We start from the raw sequence: 19,884 nt of genomic DNA, 5'->3' as shown, positions 1-19,884 counted from the left end.
CTGACAGTGAAAATTGCAGAACACTTCTACATGACGCAGACAGCCTTTGAATACAGATGACAAATACTGAGAGAAAAACCCACACAAGGAAGGATTCAGTGTGTCGGGACACTAATAGAAGTAGGCTTTTTGTTTTAATACCCTCAGGGAAAACTCAATCAATTCACCTTTAGGGAAGAGATAAGTACTGCAAGAGAAATCATATTCCAAACACAGTGAATATTGCACAAGAAAGGAATTACTGTAAGCTTCTGGTTAGTGTCTTACAGAAAATGTGCTATCCTGATCATTTAACAAGAGCTTTGTTTTTGGAAAGTTAAAGGGACCCAGTGGACTACAAGAAACATTTTGTATATCCACAGCTTTGGATCACTGTATTTGAATCTTCCTCCAGCAGGTATGAAAATATTCATTGGGCATATCACTTACCTTTCATGGTGCCCCAGTTTACTCATCTGAAAAATGTGTTAAATACTCATTCTGTTCCCGCATAGATTGAGCCTACAACGTGGGCCAGGGACCGTGTCTGATTCCGTATCTTGTACTTATCCCAGTGCTTAGTACAAGGCTTGACACATAGTTTGACACAAGGCTTGACACAAGGCTCGACACATTGATAAAAGGCTTGACACAAGTGCTTAGCATATAATACTTATTATTATTATCATTATTTACACCTACTCTTCCATTCTTTTAACTATGTCGCTGTCTTCAATTTGTGTCGCTGTCTTCAACTTGTGTCTCTGTCATCCTCATAAGATTATCAACTCCGCAGAAGCATAGATTGAATCTTGAACTTCTGCTTGCCCCAAGCACCTAGTAAAGAGTTCCACCCACATTACGCCTTTAGTTAACATTGCTGTTACTCATAATGGTGTCAAATAAGAACCTGAGTGGATAATGAGGAGCCACTGTGATCTAGTAGAGCTAGCGTGGGTCTGGGAGCCAAGAGACCAGGATTCAGTCCTGGCTCTGCCAACCAGCCTGCTGAGGAACCTTGATAAAATGCTTAAGCTCTCTCAGCCTCAGTTCCATCATCTGTAAAATGGGAATGACAATACCACCTCTTTTTCCAACTTAGACTGTGAGCCCCATCTGAGATTGGGCCCCTGGCCAATTTAATTATCCTTTATATGACCCAGTGCTTAATAAAGACCATAATTATTGCTAACCCTTGCTGCTAAATAGCTATGGCTATGTCACTCTCATCTGTATTCCACTGAAGCAGAGACTGATTACTATTATTTCCACTTGAACATATGTGCCTAGATGATGCCAGAACAGGGTCACGGAGACATGGTGATGGAGCCGAATGATTCTTTATGCATGACTCTAGGTTATCGGTCCTGGAGTTCAAATGATTGAGACATGATACTGAGACCTGCTGATGGCCCGATCATATTGTTTGTCTTGCCTCCAGGCTGCTAAGCCTGCAGAGGATGCCTTGAGTGCTTTGATGCTCAATAAATACGATTGATTGATTAAGACAGTGGGCAGCAGGAGTGGTGGAAAAGCCTGAGACATTCTCAGCTGATCAGGGCAATGTCCAAGGAGACAGGTATACGCCTGCTTTATAAAGTGTGGCATCTACACAGTCCAGATAGCATGGACATTAGTTAAATGTTAGCCTTCAAGCTTACTTCAAAGGAAATCACGGCTAAAATGGAAATTTCTCATGAAAAACTCAGCTAGCAATACTACCAGATTCCTACTGAAGACAAAACCTAATGATATAATAATAAAAATCTTGGTATTTTAGTGCTTACTATGTGCCAAGCACTGCTCTAAGCACGAAGAGAGATACAAGGTAATCAGGTTGTCCCATGTGGGGCTCATAATCTTCATTCCCCATTTTACAGATGAGGTAACAAGCACAGAAAATTTAAGTGACTTGCTCAAAGTCACACAGCTGATAAGTGGCAGAGCAAGGATTAGAACCCATGACCTCTGACTCCCAAGTCCCGGCTCTTTCCACTAAGTCACGCTGCTTCTCATATGTTGAGGAAGATAATGTGGACTGGAGGACAAGGCGGAGCCACATGGGGAAGTTGGAGCAGGGCCAAGGCAATTTTAGTGGATTTAGCAAACCGTTTTTCAGTTTAATAGTTGTCGTGGCAACCTATTTGCATTAGTAGACTATATCCTAAATTCTCCAACATAACCTAGTTGAAAAATCCAGAAAAATTAAAAGGAGCAGAAGCATCACATTAAATCTAAGAACAATTAGTCCCAGTGAAGCACCTAATCAAATTTTACCTCTGGGAAACTATTAAAAGGTCAGAGGAAGCTAAAGACTGATGAAGACTTTCTTATCTCTAACGGGCCAACAATTTCTGTTGAAGTTAATGGAGCCAGTTTCAATGTACAATTCACTTCTTGTGCCCCTTGTCTGATGCATGTAATTGGAAAAAATAATCTCAGATCTATGGGGATTGGTTGGAAAAGGGAATGTATCACTCTTTCCAAAGGGTCACATGACTGAAACAGATAGAAGAGAACCAGAAGAAAGATAAACTGATTCCTAGTTTTACAAAAAACAAGCCAGATAGACCCATTTTAGATGAATAATTTTGGGGGAACTTCATCAACTGTCGAGCAAAAATCAGAAAAACCTCTGTGCCAAGAGGAGAAACCAGGAAGATTTTGGATATACAGAATGCTGACAGTAATCAGATGCTATTTGAAATGTAAGAAGGCTGAGGGCAGGTTGTTGACAAAATATAAAATACAATGTATTATGTTAGAGTCAGAGGTTCACTTAGCATGGAAAACAAATTGAATATGGTAAGCATCTACTCAAATAAGTTGTTTTTTGGATGCTATGTAAGTAATTTGCTTCATCTTTTTCAATTCATTACATTTGATTAATTAACAAATACATTTTACCTAATTTAGGATTGCTGATTAACCTGTTGCTAGTTTATGTAGTAATAGCGGTAGAGGCATTATATTTATTGAGAGCCCTTTGGGTGCAATACACTATACAACTGCTTGGGAGACACTTCATTAAAAAGAAGAGACATATTCCCTGCCCACAAGCAACTTAAACTCTTTCGAGTTTATCTGTTGAATGTTAAGGTCAGCATTTGGTTTAAAGAATTCTATATTTTGTTGATTTTAGTTGGTTTGTATAATCTTATTAGCTCTAAGACTGTAGCATGGCCTAAGGAGGAGCTCAGTGGTCTAGAGGAAGCATAGAGGATTGGGAGACAGAAGACCTGGGTTTTAATCTCGGCTGTGCCATTTTTCTGCTGTGTGACTTTGGGCAACTCACTTAACTTATGTGTGCCTCAGTTTCCTCAATGGCAAAATGGAGATCAAATACCTAATAATAACAATGATAATAATAATTGTGGAATTTGTTAAGTACTTATTGTATGCCAGACACCTTACTACGCGCTGGGGTGGATACAAGCAAATTTGGTTGGACACAGTCCCTGTTCCACATGGGGCTCACAGCCTCAATCCCCATTTTACCAATGAGGTAACTGAGGCCCAAAGAAGCAAAGTGGATTGCCCAAGGTCACACAGCAGACAAGTGGCAGAGTTGGGCTTAGAACCACAACCTTCTAACTCCCAAGCCCGTACTCTACCCGCTATGCCATTCTCCCTCTCCCCCTTAGACTTGTAAATCCCACAAGGTTTCTCATCTGATCTATCCCAGCATCTGCCACATAGTAAGTGCTTAACCAATACTATCATTATTATAGCCCTCCATTTAATTTTCCTGCATTCTGCAGCAATAGGAGTTTGCAAATTCCAAATCTGTTATTTCTGAGGCTAATAAGTCTTGATCCACTAGTAGGTGGATTATAACTGCAAAAGTTCTGAGCAGGTTCTTCAAAACTAGGTATCGTTGTTAAGTATCAACCTGGAGGTTTATAAGATCTGGCAATTCTCAGAAATCAGAATAGAGTTTATTGTCTGTCTACGCTGTTCCCAAGGGCCTGAATGGCCAAAGAGACGGGATGCTCATAAAGTTTGCAGTGAATGTTAAGAAGGAATGACTCAATATCTTGGTGGGGAGTATTCACGTTCAATGTCTTGAGAGATTGTAGCTGAACATGAATGATCATTGAGAGCTGATAAAAAACAGGAGTTCATTAAAGAGCAAGAAATGTGTATTGTGAGCAGGATACTCTGTGTTTGCATGGGATGGTGGATGATGATTGATGGTGGAACATGAATGATCATTGAGAGCTGATAAAAAACAGGAGTTCATTAAAGAGCAAGAAGTGTGTATTGTGAGCAGGATGCTCTGTGTTTGCATGGGATGGTGGAAAAGAGAAGCAATGTGGCCTAGTAGAAAGAGCAAAGGCCTGGAAATCAGAGGACCTGGGTTCTAGTCCCATCTCTGTCACTTGTCTGCTGTGTGACCTTGGTCAAGTCACTTCTGTGCCTCAGTTCCCTCATCTGTAAAAAGGGGATTAAATACCTGTTCTCCCTCCTACTGACAACATGAGCCCCATGAGGGACCTGATGATATTGTATCTACCCCGGCACGAAGAACAGTCCTTGACACATAATAAGTGCTAAACAGATAGCACTATCATTATTATTACTATCATTATTATTACTATATTGTCACTATTGCCTTTCTGTCGATCTCGAACCCATCTTGGCTTCGGTCTTTCTTATAATCAATCAATTTATTGAGCAGGTACCATGTGCAGAGCATTGTACTAAGTGCTTGGAAATGTACAATGGAGTTCTCCTGCTATACCCCCTATTCACTTACTGCTCCTCCCAAATTAACCTTCTAAATGCCATAATATATAATATGTGAGTGAACATACCACTGAAAGACACAGGGATTGATTCCTGGGAGAAAATAAAGTTGTGATATATGTCGCTAAATAATTTCACCTTCAAAACCCAAAGGAGGAACATAATGGAATAACAGTAATGATAGTAATGATAATGATAATAAATGTAATTAAACTGCTTGTGGTCCTTATTAAGCACTTCCTATATTCCAAGCACATAAGTGCTGGGGCAGATAAAAGATAATCAGGTCAGACACAGCTCCTGTCCCACATGGAGCTGACGGCCTAAGTAGGATGGAGAATAGGTACTGAATCCTCATTGTGCAGATAGGGAAACTGAGGCCTGGAGAAGTTAACTGACTTGCTCAAGGCCACAGAGCAGGCAAATGGAGGACTGGAATTAGAACTCAGGTCCTTCTGACACCCAGGCATGTGCTCTACCCACTAGGCCATGAAAAACCCTTATTTATTTTCCCAAGTTCTCTGATTCCTGGAAAGCAGAGGGGGAAACCTAGAGAGAATCACAGCCACAAACAGATTCAGATGTAGATATTTAAATCTTTATCACCTCATTACCAAGTTTCTCTGGGAAAATAAGTAAGGGTTTTTCATGGCCTAATGGCTAGAGCACAGGCCTGGCAGTCAGAAGGACCTGAGCTCTATTCCCAGCTCCGCCACTTCTCTGCTGTATGACCTTCTCTGTGCCTAAATTACCTCATCTTTAACATGGAGATTGAGAATGAAATTGAGAACTCGTCACTCTTGGCTTCAAAGCTCTCCATCACCTTGCCCCCTCCTACCTCTCCTTCCTTCTCTCTTTCTACTGCCCACCCATTGCACTCTGCTCCTCTGCCACTCACCTCCTCACAGTCCCCCATTGGTGCCTGTCCCGCCGTCGACTGCTGGCCCACGTCTTACCACTGTCCTGGAATGCCCTCCCTCCTCACATCAGTCAAACTCTCTTCTCCTCTTCAAAGCCCTACTGAGAGCTCACCACCTCCAGGAGCCCTTCCCAGACTGAGCAGCCCTTTCCCTCTGCTCCTCTTCCCTTCCCCCCTTTCCCACCCTCTGCTCTTCCCCTTTCCCTCCCCTCAGCACTGTGCTTATTTATATATATTTATTACCCTATTTATTTTGCTAATGAGGTGTATATCTCCATGATTCTATTTATCTTGGTGATGTGGTCTTGTTTTGTTTTGTTCTGTTTTGCTTTGCTGTCTGTTTCCCTCGTTTAGACTGTGAGCCCGTGATTGGGCAGGGATTTCTATCTCTATCTGTTGCCGAATTGTACATTCCAAGCGCTTAGCACAGTGCTCTGCACATAGTAAGTGCTCAATGAATACTATTGAATGAATGAATGAATGAATGAATGAATGAATGAATGAGAACGTGATCCCCCTGTGGGACGGGGACTATGTACCCACCCCAACATTTATTACAGTGCCCGGCACATAATAAGTGCTTAACAAATACCACAATTATTACTGTTTTGTTGTTTACTTGTTTTGTTGTCTGTCTCCCCCCATTAGACTGTGAACCGTTGTTGGAAAGGGATTGTCTCAGTTGTTGAACTGTATTTTCCGAACGCCTAGTACAGTACTGTGCACACAGTAAGTGCTCAGTAAATACAATTGAATATTATGCTAATTAGATTTTCAAGAGGTAACTAATGGAACATGGAAAACTTTCCCCCAAGAGACAGATTGCAAAGGGGAGTAGCTAAGAGAGAGCAAAATGTCCTACCTATTGAATTTTTTAGAAGCTCTCAACCCGGAGCACCTAGTAATAAGGGAAATTCAGGCCCATTGCCTTCTGGGAGATGTGGATGTAGTTTTCCTCCTCCTGGTTCCCCTCTATTCCTTAGCCCTACACCTAAGGGTGTAATTTTAAACAACATGGTCCAATACTGAGAAACCCCATCATCCTGGTAGGGGCATCCCATCGGTCACCTCAGCACTGGGGTGATTTTCTGTATATTCATTTATTTAGCTGGGGAAGTGCAGTACTGGGAAAGATACAAGATAATCAGATGAGACATGGTTTCTGGGTTCCCACAGGGCTCACAGTCTAAGAGGTAGGGAGAACAGGTATTTTCTCCCCATTTTAAAGATGAGATAACTGAGGCCCAGAGAGGTGGAGTTACTTTCTCAAGGTCACAAAGTAGGCATGTGGTGGAGCCACTAAAAGCTGAGTCCACTGACTTCCAAACCCATGCTCTTCCCACTAAGCCACACTGCCTCCCATTACTAAATCTGTGTGTCTAGGATGACTAGAAGCTGTGGCTTATTTGAGAGTACCGGAGCAAACTTATCAAGGGCTCTTCTTTTCTCCAGATTTCTGCTCTCTTTTCTTTGGGTGCTAAATGTGAAGTTCCCATCGCAATTATGAATAAATTAGATAATAAATATTAGTTAAAGAGGAAACTTCTTATTAGCATGACCCAAATTTCCCAGAAGAGCATAGTGTAATTATCAAGAGGAGTGGAACCCATTTGTAATACATATATATATTAATTTTGTCAGATTATTTAAACCCTAATTTCCATATGTACTTTCAGTGATTCCTCTGATGAAGGAAAATGAAATGAGAATAACTTTGAAATATCTTTTTCTGCTTCAGGAAGCATGATCATACTCTCTTGGCTGATGATAGAGAGCTTTGATCTTCAAGAAAACAGGATGAATGCCAGATGTTGTTTACATGACTGTGGCTCTGCTCACGGTCCAGTGGCTAGAGAAGCAGCATGGCATAGAGGATAGAGCACGGGCCTAAGGAGTTCAGGAAGTCATGGGTTCTAATCCTTACTCTGCCACTTGTCTGCTGTGTGACCTTGGGCAGATCACTTCATTCCTCCGTGCCTCGGTTAACTCATTCATAAGATGGGGATTGAGTTTGTGAGTCTCATGGGGGACAGGGACTGTGTCCAACATGATTTTCTTGTACCTACCCCAGCGCTATCCCTCCCTGGGTCGCACCTGGAGAGTTTCCAGTACTCTACCTGCCTCAGCTACAGGAGGGAGAGTCAAACAGAGGCCTAACCATTCCATTCCTAGCTTGGCCAGTGGCTAGAGAGTGGAAGGCAATCTGTTACAAGTCAAAACTCACTTGTGCCGGGCAGCAGCGGCACGGAAGAGAGTCGAGGGCGGAGACTCGAGTTTACTGTGTGGAAGGCAGCAATGAATGGTAAACCACTTCCGTATTTTTACCCAGAAAACTCTATGGATACATTACCAGAATGATTGGAGATGAAGAGTGGGGCGTTCTGGGAGAGATGTGTCCGTGGTGTTGCTACGGGTCGGAAACGACTCGACGGCATAAGACGAGACAAAGGCCCCAGTGCTAGTATAGGGCCTGGCACTTGGTAATCGCTTAACAAATACTTTAGTTATTATTATTCTTAGAGCCTGGTGAGAATCAAGAGAATTGGGTTCTAATCCTGACTATGCTTGGGCTATGCTATCAGCGGTGAAGGTTTCTGACTAAAAAACCACCAAGGACTTTCAGGAGGCATTGGGGTTAAGGTGGTGGCAGGGGGAGGAGAAGGAACTCTAAAACTTTTCTGAATAACGTAGGCTACCAAGGAATCAGCCTGCTGGTGTGTGGCACTGTGCTGCAGTCACTTTGGCTATGAATGGGTCCAGTGTAATAATAATAACGATGGCATTTGTTAAGGACATACCATTGTGTCACACACTGTACTAAGCGCTGGGGTGGATACAAGCAATCAAGTTGGACACAGTCCCTGTCCCACGTGGACACAGTCAGTCTCAATCCCCATTTTACAGATGAGGTAACTGAGGCACAGAGAAGTGAAATGATTGCCCAAGGTCACACATGTGGCCAGTGGCAGAGCTGGGATTAGAACCCATGACCTTCTGACTCACAGGCCCGTGCGCTATCCACTTCACCATGCTGCTTCTCACAGCAGTGCAGTGTGTAAAACACTTTTGGTTGTACTTGGCAAAGTACTGTATTCTGTCTGCCGACCACACTCAAAATGTCATAACACAAAGTGAACTGGCAGGTATGAGAGAGTGTGTGACATGGCCTAGTGGAAAGAGCCCAGGGCTGGGAATCAGAAGACCTGAGTTCTAATGCTATGCTCTCACTTGCCTACTGTGTGACCTTGGGAAAGTTTCTTCACTTTTTAGTTTCCTCATTAGTAAAATGGGGAATCAATACCAGATCTCCCTTCTATATAGACTGGGATCTGTATAAGACAGGGACTGTGTCTGATCTGATTAACTTCTAGCTACCCCAGTGCTTAAAACAGTGCTTCATACACAGTAAGTGCTTAAAAAATACCATAATTATAATTATGACTGTAATTATTATCACTATAATCTAGCCCTTCACACAATTCTGCCTCCTGATGTTGCAGGTCCAAGGCTTATACACTGTTCTTAAGAGGACAGAACAGAGTTCCACATGAATATCAATCAGCCAGTGACATTTAGTAAGCACTTACTGTGCACAGTACTGTGTACTTCGTACTGCGTACTAAGTGCTTGAGAAAGTACAATACAACAGAGTTGGTAGACATGATCCCTGCCCACGGTGAGTTTACAGCCTAGCGAGGGAGACAAGACACTAGTATAAATAATACATAAAATATTATTCATAATGAATAGATATGCAATTATTTATAATATAGGATTGGTAGCTAGGTAGCTATGATGATGTGGCTGATGGTGATATTTTTAATCAATGTACTCGAGTGTGACTGGCCTACATTGGATGCAAAAAGGTGAGGAAATGTGGAGAAAGAAGAAACCACCTCCTCTCAATCTCACAAAAACAACTCCCCACTATTGGCTTCAAAGCTCTCCATCACCTGGCCCCATCCTACCTCACCTCCCTTCTCTCCTTCTACAGCCCAGCCCGCACATCCCACTCCTCTGTCGCTAACCTCCTCACTGTGCCTCATTCTCACCTGTCCCGCCAGCGACCTCTGGCCCATGTCCTACCTCTGGCCTGGAACACCCTCCCTCCTCACATCTGCCAAACTAGCTCTCTTCCCCTCTTCAAACCCCTACTAAGAGCTTACCTCCTCCAGGAGGCCTTCCCAGACTGAGCCCCCCTTTTCCTCTGTTCTTCCTCCCCTCCCCATCACCCCTACTCCCTCCCTCTGCTGTACCCCCTTCCTCTCCCCACAGCACTTGTGTATATTTGTACATATTTATTACTTTTTTTATTAATGATGTGTATATACCTATAATTCTATTTATCTATTTTGATGGTATTGATGCCTGTCTACTTGTTTTGTTTTGTTGTCTGTCTCCCCCTTCCAGACTGTGAGCCCACTGTTGGGTGGGGATTGTCTCTGTTGCCAAATTGTACTTTCCAAGCACTTAGTACAGTGCTCTGCACACAGTAAGTGCTCAATAAATATGACTGAATAAATGAATGAATGAATTTTAAACCAAAAGAGCACATTAAAGCCATTTAAGCAGCCCTGTCCTCTCCTGAGAGACAAAAATTCATTATACTTTATGCATTTTAATATTCCTTCTTACACTGAACAAATCCTTGAATGTATTGTGTTGTCCATTTGACTTATTTCAATCAAAGAAATCTTTTCAGTGTTTTAGAAGATGATAGACCAATTTGTTCACTAAAAACCTGTAAGCTTCCACCTGTCACATCACTGAGATGAAACACCTACAAGATGGGAAATTTTTCAAAACCTCTTCACACTGTTTTTTTAAAGGCCGGGTAAAGAGTATATTTTTTCTCTATTTGAAAAGACATCATTTACGTAAAGCAGTATTCCCACTTAAGACAGTGCGGAGCTATCTGTTAGCTTTCTTTCAGCAAAGGTATCAAATAATGTGCATCAGTCGTCTGTGATCGTGGCTCAGTGGAAAGAGCCCGGGCTTGGGAGTTAGCGGTCATGGGTTCGAATCCCATCTCTGTCATTTGTCAACTGTGTGACTGTGGCCAAGTCACTTAACTTCTCTGTGCCTCAGTTACCTCATCTGTAAAATGGGGATTAACTGTGAGCCTCACATGGGACAACCTGATGACCCTGTATCTCCCCCAGCGGTTAGAACAGTACTCTGCACATAGTAAGCGCTTAACAAATACCAACGTTATTATTATTTAACATAGGGGCTCATGAAGCTGAAGAAACCCTGGGCTCTGGGAGAAGTGGGAGCCTCCTCCTCCCATCCACTGAACACTCCACTTGAAGGCCCCAGCTGCACAAAAATTGCCACCCTCCCTCAGGTCAGTTGGATGGAGGATGCTTTCTCTCCTATTCACTCCCCTCTCCCCTAGCAGAACTCCCATCTTGATGGGGAGCCAATCAATCAGTGTTATTTACTGAGTACTTACTGTGTGCTGAGTAATAATAATGATGATGGTATTTGTTAAGTGCTTACTATGCCCCAGGCACTCTACTAAGCGCTGGGATGGATACAAGCAAATCGGGTTTGACGCAGTCCCGTGGGGCTCACCATCTCAATCCCCATTTTACAGATGAGATAACTGAGGTAAAGAGAAGTGAAGTGAGTCACCCAAGGTCACTCAACAGAAAAGTGGTGGAGCTGGAATTAGACCCCATAATCTTCTGACTCCCAGGCCCTTGCTCTATCTGCTAGGCTCTGCCACTTGTCAGCTGTGTGACTGTGGGCAAGTCACTTCACTTCTCTGTGCCTCAGTTACCTCATCTGTAAAATGAGGGTTAAGACTGTGAGCCGCAAGTGGGACAACCTAATTACTCTGTATCTACCCCAGCGCTTAGAACAGTGCTCTGCAAATAGTAAGTGCTTAATAAATACCAACATTATTATTATTATTATACCGTGCTGCTTCTTAGAGTATTGCACTAAGAGATTAAGAGAGTAAAACACAACAGAATTGGTAGATGGAGCCAGTTTGGGGAAAGAGGAGGCTCTCTGCCAGGCAGGTTTCTCAGAGCCAACAGTCTCGCGAATAATCCCTGCACATGCTCACACCACTGCCTCAAACCCTCCCAAGAATGTGTGTGTGTGTGTGTCTGTGTGTCTGTGCGCATGTCTGTAGAGAAGCAGAGAATGTGCACAGAGAAGCAGCGTGGCTCAGTGGAAAGAGCCCGGGCTTGGGAGTCAGAGATCGTGGGTTCGAATTCCGGCTCCGCCACTGTCAGCTGTGTGACTGTGGGCAAGTCACTTAACTTCTCTGTGCCTCAGTTCCCTCATCTGTAAAATGGGGATTAAGACTGTGAGCCTCACGTGGGACAAGCTGATGATCCTGTATCTCCCCCTGCGCTTAGAACAGTGCTCTGCACATAGTTAGTGCTTAACAAATACCAACATCATCATGTCTGTATTTGGGAAGGCACTCACCTGTAGTGTAGGGGAGTGACTTCAGGCCAAGAGCAAAGCCTGGGAGATAAGACATTCAGAAGGCATACAGATATCATATGTCACATAGGTTCCCTGGTAGGGATATGGCCATGATGGGAAGGCACAACATATGATGAATATTAATAATCGTGGGATTTGTGAAACTCTTACTATGTCCCACGCACTGTAGTAAGTGCTAGGGTGGATACAAGCAAGAGGCAGCATGATATAGTGGATACAGGCTTTGGAGTCAAAAGGATCTAATCCCAGCTCCACTGCTTATCTGCTGTGTGACCTTGGGCAAGTTGTTTAACTTCTCTGGGCCTCAGTTACCTCATCTGCAAAAAATGGGGATTAAGAGCATGAGTCCAATGTGGGAGAAGGACTGTGTCCAACTTGATTAACTTGTAACTATACCAGCACTTAGAACAGTGGCTGGCACATAGTAAGTGTTTAACAAGTACCATAATTATTATTGAAGCCAATCCAGTTGGACATAATTCCCGTCCCACATGGGGGTCACAGTCTTAATCAAATAAACAAAATTGTTGGTAGGAAAGTTTTTCTCTTCTGTTGCTTTTTTTTTTTTTTACTTCCCTTAACAATAGATACACCTTTCTGAAAATTTAAAAGTGCAAAAATAAATTGAAAACATTCCTTGGGGCCCCTGGCTGTCTAATCAACATTTAGGGTGAGAACTTCTGAAAGTGAAAATGAAACACAAATTATAGAATTCATTGGGGAAATTTCTTCACACACATGAAGAAGTCATTGTTACCTGGCTTTGCCCAAGGAGCAACTGAAATAAGGGTTACTCTTTGAAAGAATAAGTGAAATAAGACTTTTAATTCCCTTAATTTTCAGGACATTCGTACTGCCTCTTAGTATTGTGAATTCCTTTGCCAGGCTTTGTTAATGGCACCAGCTACTTGAAGATGGCAAAAGTGTGGTTAATTCTTCATTGTAAGGGGGTGTCTGAGCAAGGGGAAAATATCAATCCTACTTTTCAGAGTAAGCACAGTTTTGTCCTGATTCAGTGAAAACAGAAAAAAAGAGAGTGGGAGAAAGGGGAGAGAGAAAGAAGAGTGAACGAAAAGAAGGAATAATCAATCGGTGATGTTTATTGAGCACTTACTAAGTGCCGAGCGCTTGTTCTAAGCACTTGGGAGAGTACAACACAATGGAGCTAGCATGGATGTTCCCTACCCCTAAAGAGGGAAAGGGAAAGTAAAAGGAGGAGGGAAAGAAAAAAACTCATTGTGGCAAGCAACATTTCTGTCAACTTTCCCAAGTGTTTAGTACTATGGTCTGCACATAGTAAATGCTCAATAAATCGACTGATTGAAAAAAATTAAACAGTACATAAGTGGCACTACAGCCTCACACTGACCATCTTATCCTTAAGACACACAACCCAAGGGGATAGAACAAGCAAAACTCATCCTCTAGGATGTAAACTCATTCTCTAGATTGTGGGCAGGGAACGTGTCCATTATATTGTTGTGCTGTATTCTCCCAAGTGCCTTGCACACAGTAAGTGCTCAATAAATATGATTGATTGACTGATTGATTGACGGGCACAGAACAAAGAACGCAGGTCGAATCTAGCCGGTCCAACATTATCAAAATCATATAGCCCTTGTCATGACGGTTTTACATAGGAAGTACTTTGAGGATAGAACCATAAAAGCTTCTACTGGCAGAAGATGGCAGAAGGTTCTGTTGGGATTTTCACCCTTCAGAGCCAAGAGGTCATTTTGTTGCCCTGCTGGGACAAGGATAGTAACATAGAAGGAGAAGTTAGAGAAAGTCAGAGATGTTTTATGGTCCATCCGTAACCATGAGCCTGGATGTCGAGGAGGGCAGTCATTACACTGTTCCTTCAAAGTCCCCACGGTCACTGTCAGAGTAAGAATATTGACCGAAAGGCCCGGGAGTCTAACACAATAACAGCATTTCTTGGGGTCTTGAGAAGCATCATGACCTCGTGGGAATTCCACGGTCTTGGGATTCACAGGACCTGGCTTCTAATCCTGGCTCTGACACTTGTCTGCTGGGTGATCTTGGGCAAGTCACTTAACTTCTCAGTGTCTCAGATGCCTCATCTGTACAGTGCTTAATACAGTGTGTGGCACATAAATAGCACTTAATAAATACTACAATTATTAAAGTAGAACCAGGCCTGTTTACAGGTGCTTTAACTTTTAAAGGCAGGATTAGAACTAAGAAAAACAGGTTCATCAAGAGAGTGGGGTTTTATTTAAAGAACTCTGAATCACACCACTTCCACTAAAAGATCATTTGAAATAGTGAGGCATTATCTATAATTTCCTTTAAGTTTAGTTGATAATTGACAACTCCACTAGAATCCTGCTCACCATTAATGAAGCCTACTCATTTAGCCTGCAGGTAAATAAGTGAAGAATAAAAAGGGCTATTACGTTTTTACCTCCAAAGGAATACTTCTCCCCGGTCTTAACTTGCAGAGGACTGTTGGTTCGAACTGCTGAAGCTTCATCTCCATCAATGGTCAGAAGGGCAAAGTTTTCCTTGGCTAGGAAACGAACCTCATGCCACTGTCCATCATTCAGACCTGATCCTGGAAGGAAAAAACAAGAATATAACAAAACAAAAAAAAATCAATCTGTGTTCAAACTCTCTGTTAAAAGAGTATTTTTTTCACCTTTCCTGTACTAATAGTAATAATGGCATTCACTGAGTACTTCATATGTGCTAAGTGCTGGGATGAATGTAAGGTTATGAGACCCAGCACATTACCAGTAGCCAGAGGGCTCACAATCTATTTTATCCCCATTTTACACATGCGGAAACTAAGGTGCTGAGAGGTTAAGTGACCTCCTCAAGGTCAAACAGCAGGCCAATAACAGAGCTGGGGCTCAAACCCAGGTCTCCCGGGCGGCTCACAAGACTCAGCAGGAGGGAATCAGAAAGGATAGAAGAGGAGCACTGATACAAGGAGTTTCCTGATACATTAGGATGGAGAAGCAGCATAGCCTAGTGGACAGAGCATAAACCTGAGAGTCACGACTGGGTTCTAATCCCTGTCTGCTGTGTGTTCTTGGGGAAGTCATTTCATTTCTCTGTGCCTCATCTGTAAAATGGGAATTAAGACTGTAAGCCTTTTGTGGGACATGGACTGTGTCCAACCTGATGAGCTTGGATCTACCCCTGCTCTAGGTATTGTGCCTGGCACAAAGTAAGCGCTTAACAAATTACAGGAAAAAAAAGAAGGGGGAGAGTACACAGAAGCAGGGGATCATGAAGGCAGAAAATGTCCTGATTGTATCAGAAGAGGAGTGGGGAGAAGGACACGGTTAGTAGGATGCAGAGGAGTAAGGGCAGAGTCAGAGGAGGAGTTGCTGCCTCAGTCCTAGGAGACTGGGGAATATGAACCAGAAAGTAAATAGAGACACTAGGGTTTCTCTTCACTGCTTGCCCCTTATCCTGCAAACACATTGGATTCCTCCCAGAAGTGAGTAAAATTTTGAAAACGCTGCCCTCATTTAATGACTCCGAGTAGCTACTTACCAGAACTGGCCCTGAGGGTATCAGGGGGGTTAGGTATCAGTCTAGCAACCCACCAATATGCTTGCCACTTGCCTCTTTACCCTCCCTTTCAACAGTTTCACAGGTCATTAGCACCTTCTGTCTGGGACTGCAATTCTTTTTAAGTTGTTTCAAAAGATTTGCTGGGAGAGGAGGTTGGCAAACATGAGAATTTGGGATTGTTAGCGGATTCCATTTATCCATTCTATCCCTGACCCAATGACCCCAATAATTGAGGATGAGCTGAAAGTATGATAAATATATTAACAAGGGCTTCCAAGTACGAAGATGTCATTATGTAAAGGGCATAGGCACTCCAGTAATTGGGCTGCATAAATAATGAATAAAGGCGCCTCCTTTGACTTTTTCCAAAATGTTACAGCTCCCAAATAGATTTTTTCTACAGTGTAGCGTTTTTCCTTGACTCTAGTTAGTTTCTTATCCTGAATATAAGCCAGTACTTAACATAAGGCTATCTCACCAGTTCATCCTGCCAAGCTTGAATTTACTGAAACATGGTTTTTGAATGCCTTTTTTCTCATATTTATCTGAATTGGCTGATTCTATCTGCTCCTTTTATGACCTTTCTGTGCATCTTTGCACTCTTTTGTTCTCTCTGCTGGAAATCAAGCTGTAAAGAGTTACAGTTCATTAATATTTCAGACCTTTGGATAAGAAAAGTAATCCCAAAACTGTGAGATTGGTGGGGGATGAAAATGAATCAAAGTCCAATCATTTTTCAATCCAGAATGCTCAGTGGAGGATCCTTTTCTTCCATGCATTTACACTGGACTGGGAAGTGTTGGGATATTTCTTACACAGTATCTATTTGCACTGTCAGCTCTCCAGAAGAGTCATGATCAGTCTTCTGGGGGTCATGAGATTTTTACCAGTTCCATTTCCTAGCAGCATTATTCTCTTTAGTAAGAAAAGTATTTTTCTCCTTAGAAAACAATGTTGAACACTGTACAAGATGCTTGGGAGAGAACAATACAGTGAAGTTGGTAGATACTTTCCCTGCCCAGAAAGAGCTCACAGTCTAGAGGGGGAAACAGACATTCAAATAACAGTAACAATAATAGCATTTGTTAAGCACTTACTATATGCCAGGCTCTGTAATAAACACTGGGGTAGGTACGAGCAAATCAAGTTGGACACAGTCCCTGTCCTATGTGCGGTTTGCAGTCTCAATCCCAATTTACGGATGAGGTAACTGAAGTACAGAGAAGTGAAGTGACTTGCCCAAGGTCACACAGCCAACAAGTGGTGGAGCCAAGATTAGAACCCATGAACTTCTGACCTTTCAAATCTACTATTGATAGAGGAATGGGAGAGTATAAACATGCATTTGGATTTGTGACCTTTGGGTATTTGGTATTCACCTCACCCTCAGCCACTGAGCACTTATGTACATATCTATAAATTATTTATTTATATTACTTTCTGCCTCCTCCTCTAAACTGTATGTTTCTGGTGGGCAGGAAATGTTTCTAACAGCTCTGTTTTATTGTACTCTCCTAAGAGCTTAGTACAGTGCTCTGCACACAGTAAATGCTCAACAAATATGATTGATTGATGTGAATGTAAGCCTTGGCGGCTGGGGTTGGTGAGGTAAGTGCTTTAGGGATAGAGATCCAAGTGCAGAGACTATGAAAAGGGAGGGCGAATAAGGAGGACTCTGAGGAGCTCCCCTGTTGCTCCATCTCTCGCCCAGTCTTATGAACCAAGGAGGAGAAGTAGTGTGGCCTAATGGATGGAGCATAGCTCTGGAATAATAAAAATATAATAATATGATGGTATTTGTTAAGTGCTTACTATGTGCCAAACACTGTTCTAAGCACTGGGGCAGATCCAAGGTAATCAGGTTGTCCTACGTGGGGCTCACCGTCTCAATCCCTATTTTACAGTCGAGGTAACTGAGGCACAGAGAAGTTAAGTGACTTGCTCAAAGGGACAGAGCTGACAGGTGGTGGAACCAGGATTAGAATTCATGACCTCTGACTCCCAAGCCCATGCTCCTTCCACTGAGCCACGCTGTTGGAAGTCAAAAGGACCTGGGTTCTAAGCCCGGTCCACCACTTGTCTGCTGTGTGACTTTGGGCAAGTCACTTAATTTCTTTCTGCCTCAGTTATCTCCACATGGCCTTCTAGAAAAAGCAGGGCCTAGGAGTCAGGAGTTCAAGGTTCTCATCCCAGCTTCACCACTGGTCTACTATGTGACCTCGGACAAGTCACTAAACCTCTCTGTGCCTCAGTTTCCTCATCTGTAAAATGGGCATAATACATCTACTTTCCCTCCCTCTTATTCTATGAGCCCATTGGGGAAAGGGACTGAATCCCATCTCAGAATCTTGCTTGTAATCCAGAGCTTTTCTCGGTGTTTGGCTAAAGTAAATGTTTGCTCCTTGAAGGCAGGGATCATGTATACTTATTCTACTGCACTTCCTCAAGCACTTAGTACAATATTCTGCACACAGTAGTAAACTCTCAGTAAATGCCACTGAGTAATTTTTATTATCATTACTATTAAAAGCCTCACCACCATCATAAAATATATCATTTATTGAGCACTTATGTGGAGAGCATATCAACCGAAGACTTTGAGTGACAAAAGACATATAATAATGTTGGTATTTGTTAAGCGCTTACTATGTGCCGAGCACTGTTCTAAGCGCTGAGGTAGACACAGGGGAATCAGGTTGTCCCACGTGGGGCTCACAGTCTTAATCCCCATTTTACAGATGAGGTAACTGAGGCACCGAGAAGTGAAGTGACTTGCCCAAAGTCACACAGCTGACAAGTGGCTGAGCTGGGATTCGAACCCATGACCTCTGACTCCAAAGCCCGTGCTCTTTCCACTGAGCCACGCTGCTTCAACATATCAAACTTCTTCCCTGCCTTTCCTCTTCTCTCCATGCTGCAGAGCAGAGTGAGGTTGTGGTTACACTTGTGCCAGCAAGCAACTCAAATTCTGCAGAGGCAGACTGACATAGTGCTAAATTGATCAAAGAGGAGGATGCTGATTTTGCTTAAGTGATAACTAAAATTAATGCCAAAAAGAAAATTCATTCATTCATTCATTCAGTAGTATTTATTGAGCGCTTACTATGTGCAGAGCACTGTACTAAGCGCTTGGAATAGTTAAGGGTCTCTGAAAACGGATTACTCCACTTGCTAAAGTACTGGGAATAAAGTTATTTGACCTGTGCTCGGAGCAGAGACCTAGTGAAACCAGTGATTAGCCCAGTTTGTTATACATTTCTATGATCCACCGAGCATTAAGCCATGGTACCCACCAACATTACTTACTCTCACTGAGTTGGTATTGACTTCAAATAGGCACCCACTTGTAAAACTGTAAAAATGTCACCATCCCTCAGAACAGCAAACTCTTTGGACAGCATTAACATTCACCGTGAAAGCTATATTGTGCTTTAATCCTATTATGATGAAATTCTGCTTTTTATCCCTTTATTTTCCTTCTACATAGAACTCGGGAAAATAAATTGCAAAACTTTTTCCGTTTTCCTTTAATACTCCTATCCAACCATGTTCTCTCCTAGCACAAAGTCACTCTCCCAAGAGGTTAGTACAGTGCTCTGCACATAGTAAGCACTCAATAAATACCACTAACTGAAGGATAAGGATTGATAAGGGATCTGCCTGTGTCCTTGTTCAGTGGGAGAATCACCCTCAAACCCCTTTGTGATTGACAGGCTGATTGATTCTGGGGCCTTCCATTATGAGTCTGTGCAGTGTGACAGAGACCCTGTCTTGGGATCAGTAATTATTCTGACACACAGCAGCTAATGCCCCTGGGCTGTTACCATTCCTGCCCCTGGAGAAACTGTGGAGAGAATAGGAGAGACTAGGCAGAGCCTTCTGGAACTTCCCTGAGGACTAGCCGTCCTTCCAGACGTCACCCTGGGGAGTAGACAACACACCCCTCTTTGGTGCTTAAGAAGCAGCATAGTCAGCTTCTTCCTTCCGACAAAGGGGAGGTCAAAACTGGGTGATGTATCTGTGGCTCATTCTATTTCTGCTCTGAAAGAGCTGTTCCAGAGGATGTGCCTTAGTTACAAAATGAGACAGGTGAATACAAACCCTCCCACAGTTGTGACAATTGAGGCTGAGTGGGTTCTCAAACCTTTTGTCTACTGCTCCGGGATATGAAGGTTGAGCCTGACAATCTACTATTAATAAATGTCAAAGTTGGAGACTGG

At 42.8% G+C, this 19,884-nt stretch overlaps 1 protein-coding gene and 1 non-coding gene across 2 annotated transcripts in view; one reads left to right on the top strand and one right to left on the bottom strand.

The window, feature by feature from the left end:
• The window catches only part of CNTNAP2 (contactin associated protein 2), a 1,271,576-nt gene that overhangs the window by 585,894 nt on the left and 665,798 nt on the right, over positions 1-19,884 (bottom strand). The window contains exon 9 of the mRNA XM_029062825.2: positions 14,544-14,693. Coding sequence (XP_028918658.1) covers positions 14,544-14,693 — 150 coding nt within the window. The remainder of the gene's footprint in view (positions 1-14,543; positions 14,694-19,884) is intronic.
• Positions 7,724-7,861, top strand: LOC114811502. Its single transcript, XR_003759200.1, has one exon. It is a non-coding gene; the product is annotated as a small nucleolar RNA SNORA7 (small nucleolar RNA).

This window comes from Ornithorhynchus anatinus, chromosome 4 (assembly GCF_004115215.2).
Source record: "Ornithorhynchus anatinus isolate Pmale09 chromosome 4, mOrnAna1.pri.v4, whole genome shotgun sequence".
In the NCBI taxonomy this organism is placed as follows: Eukaryota; Metazoa; Chordata; class Mammalia; order Monotremata; family Ornithorhynchidae; genus Ornithorhynchus; species Ornithorhynchus anatinus.
Note: the sequence above shows the minus strand (reverse complement) of the source record. Positions and strands in the feature narration are given on the sequence as shown.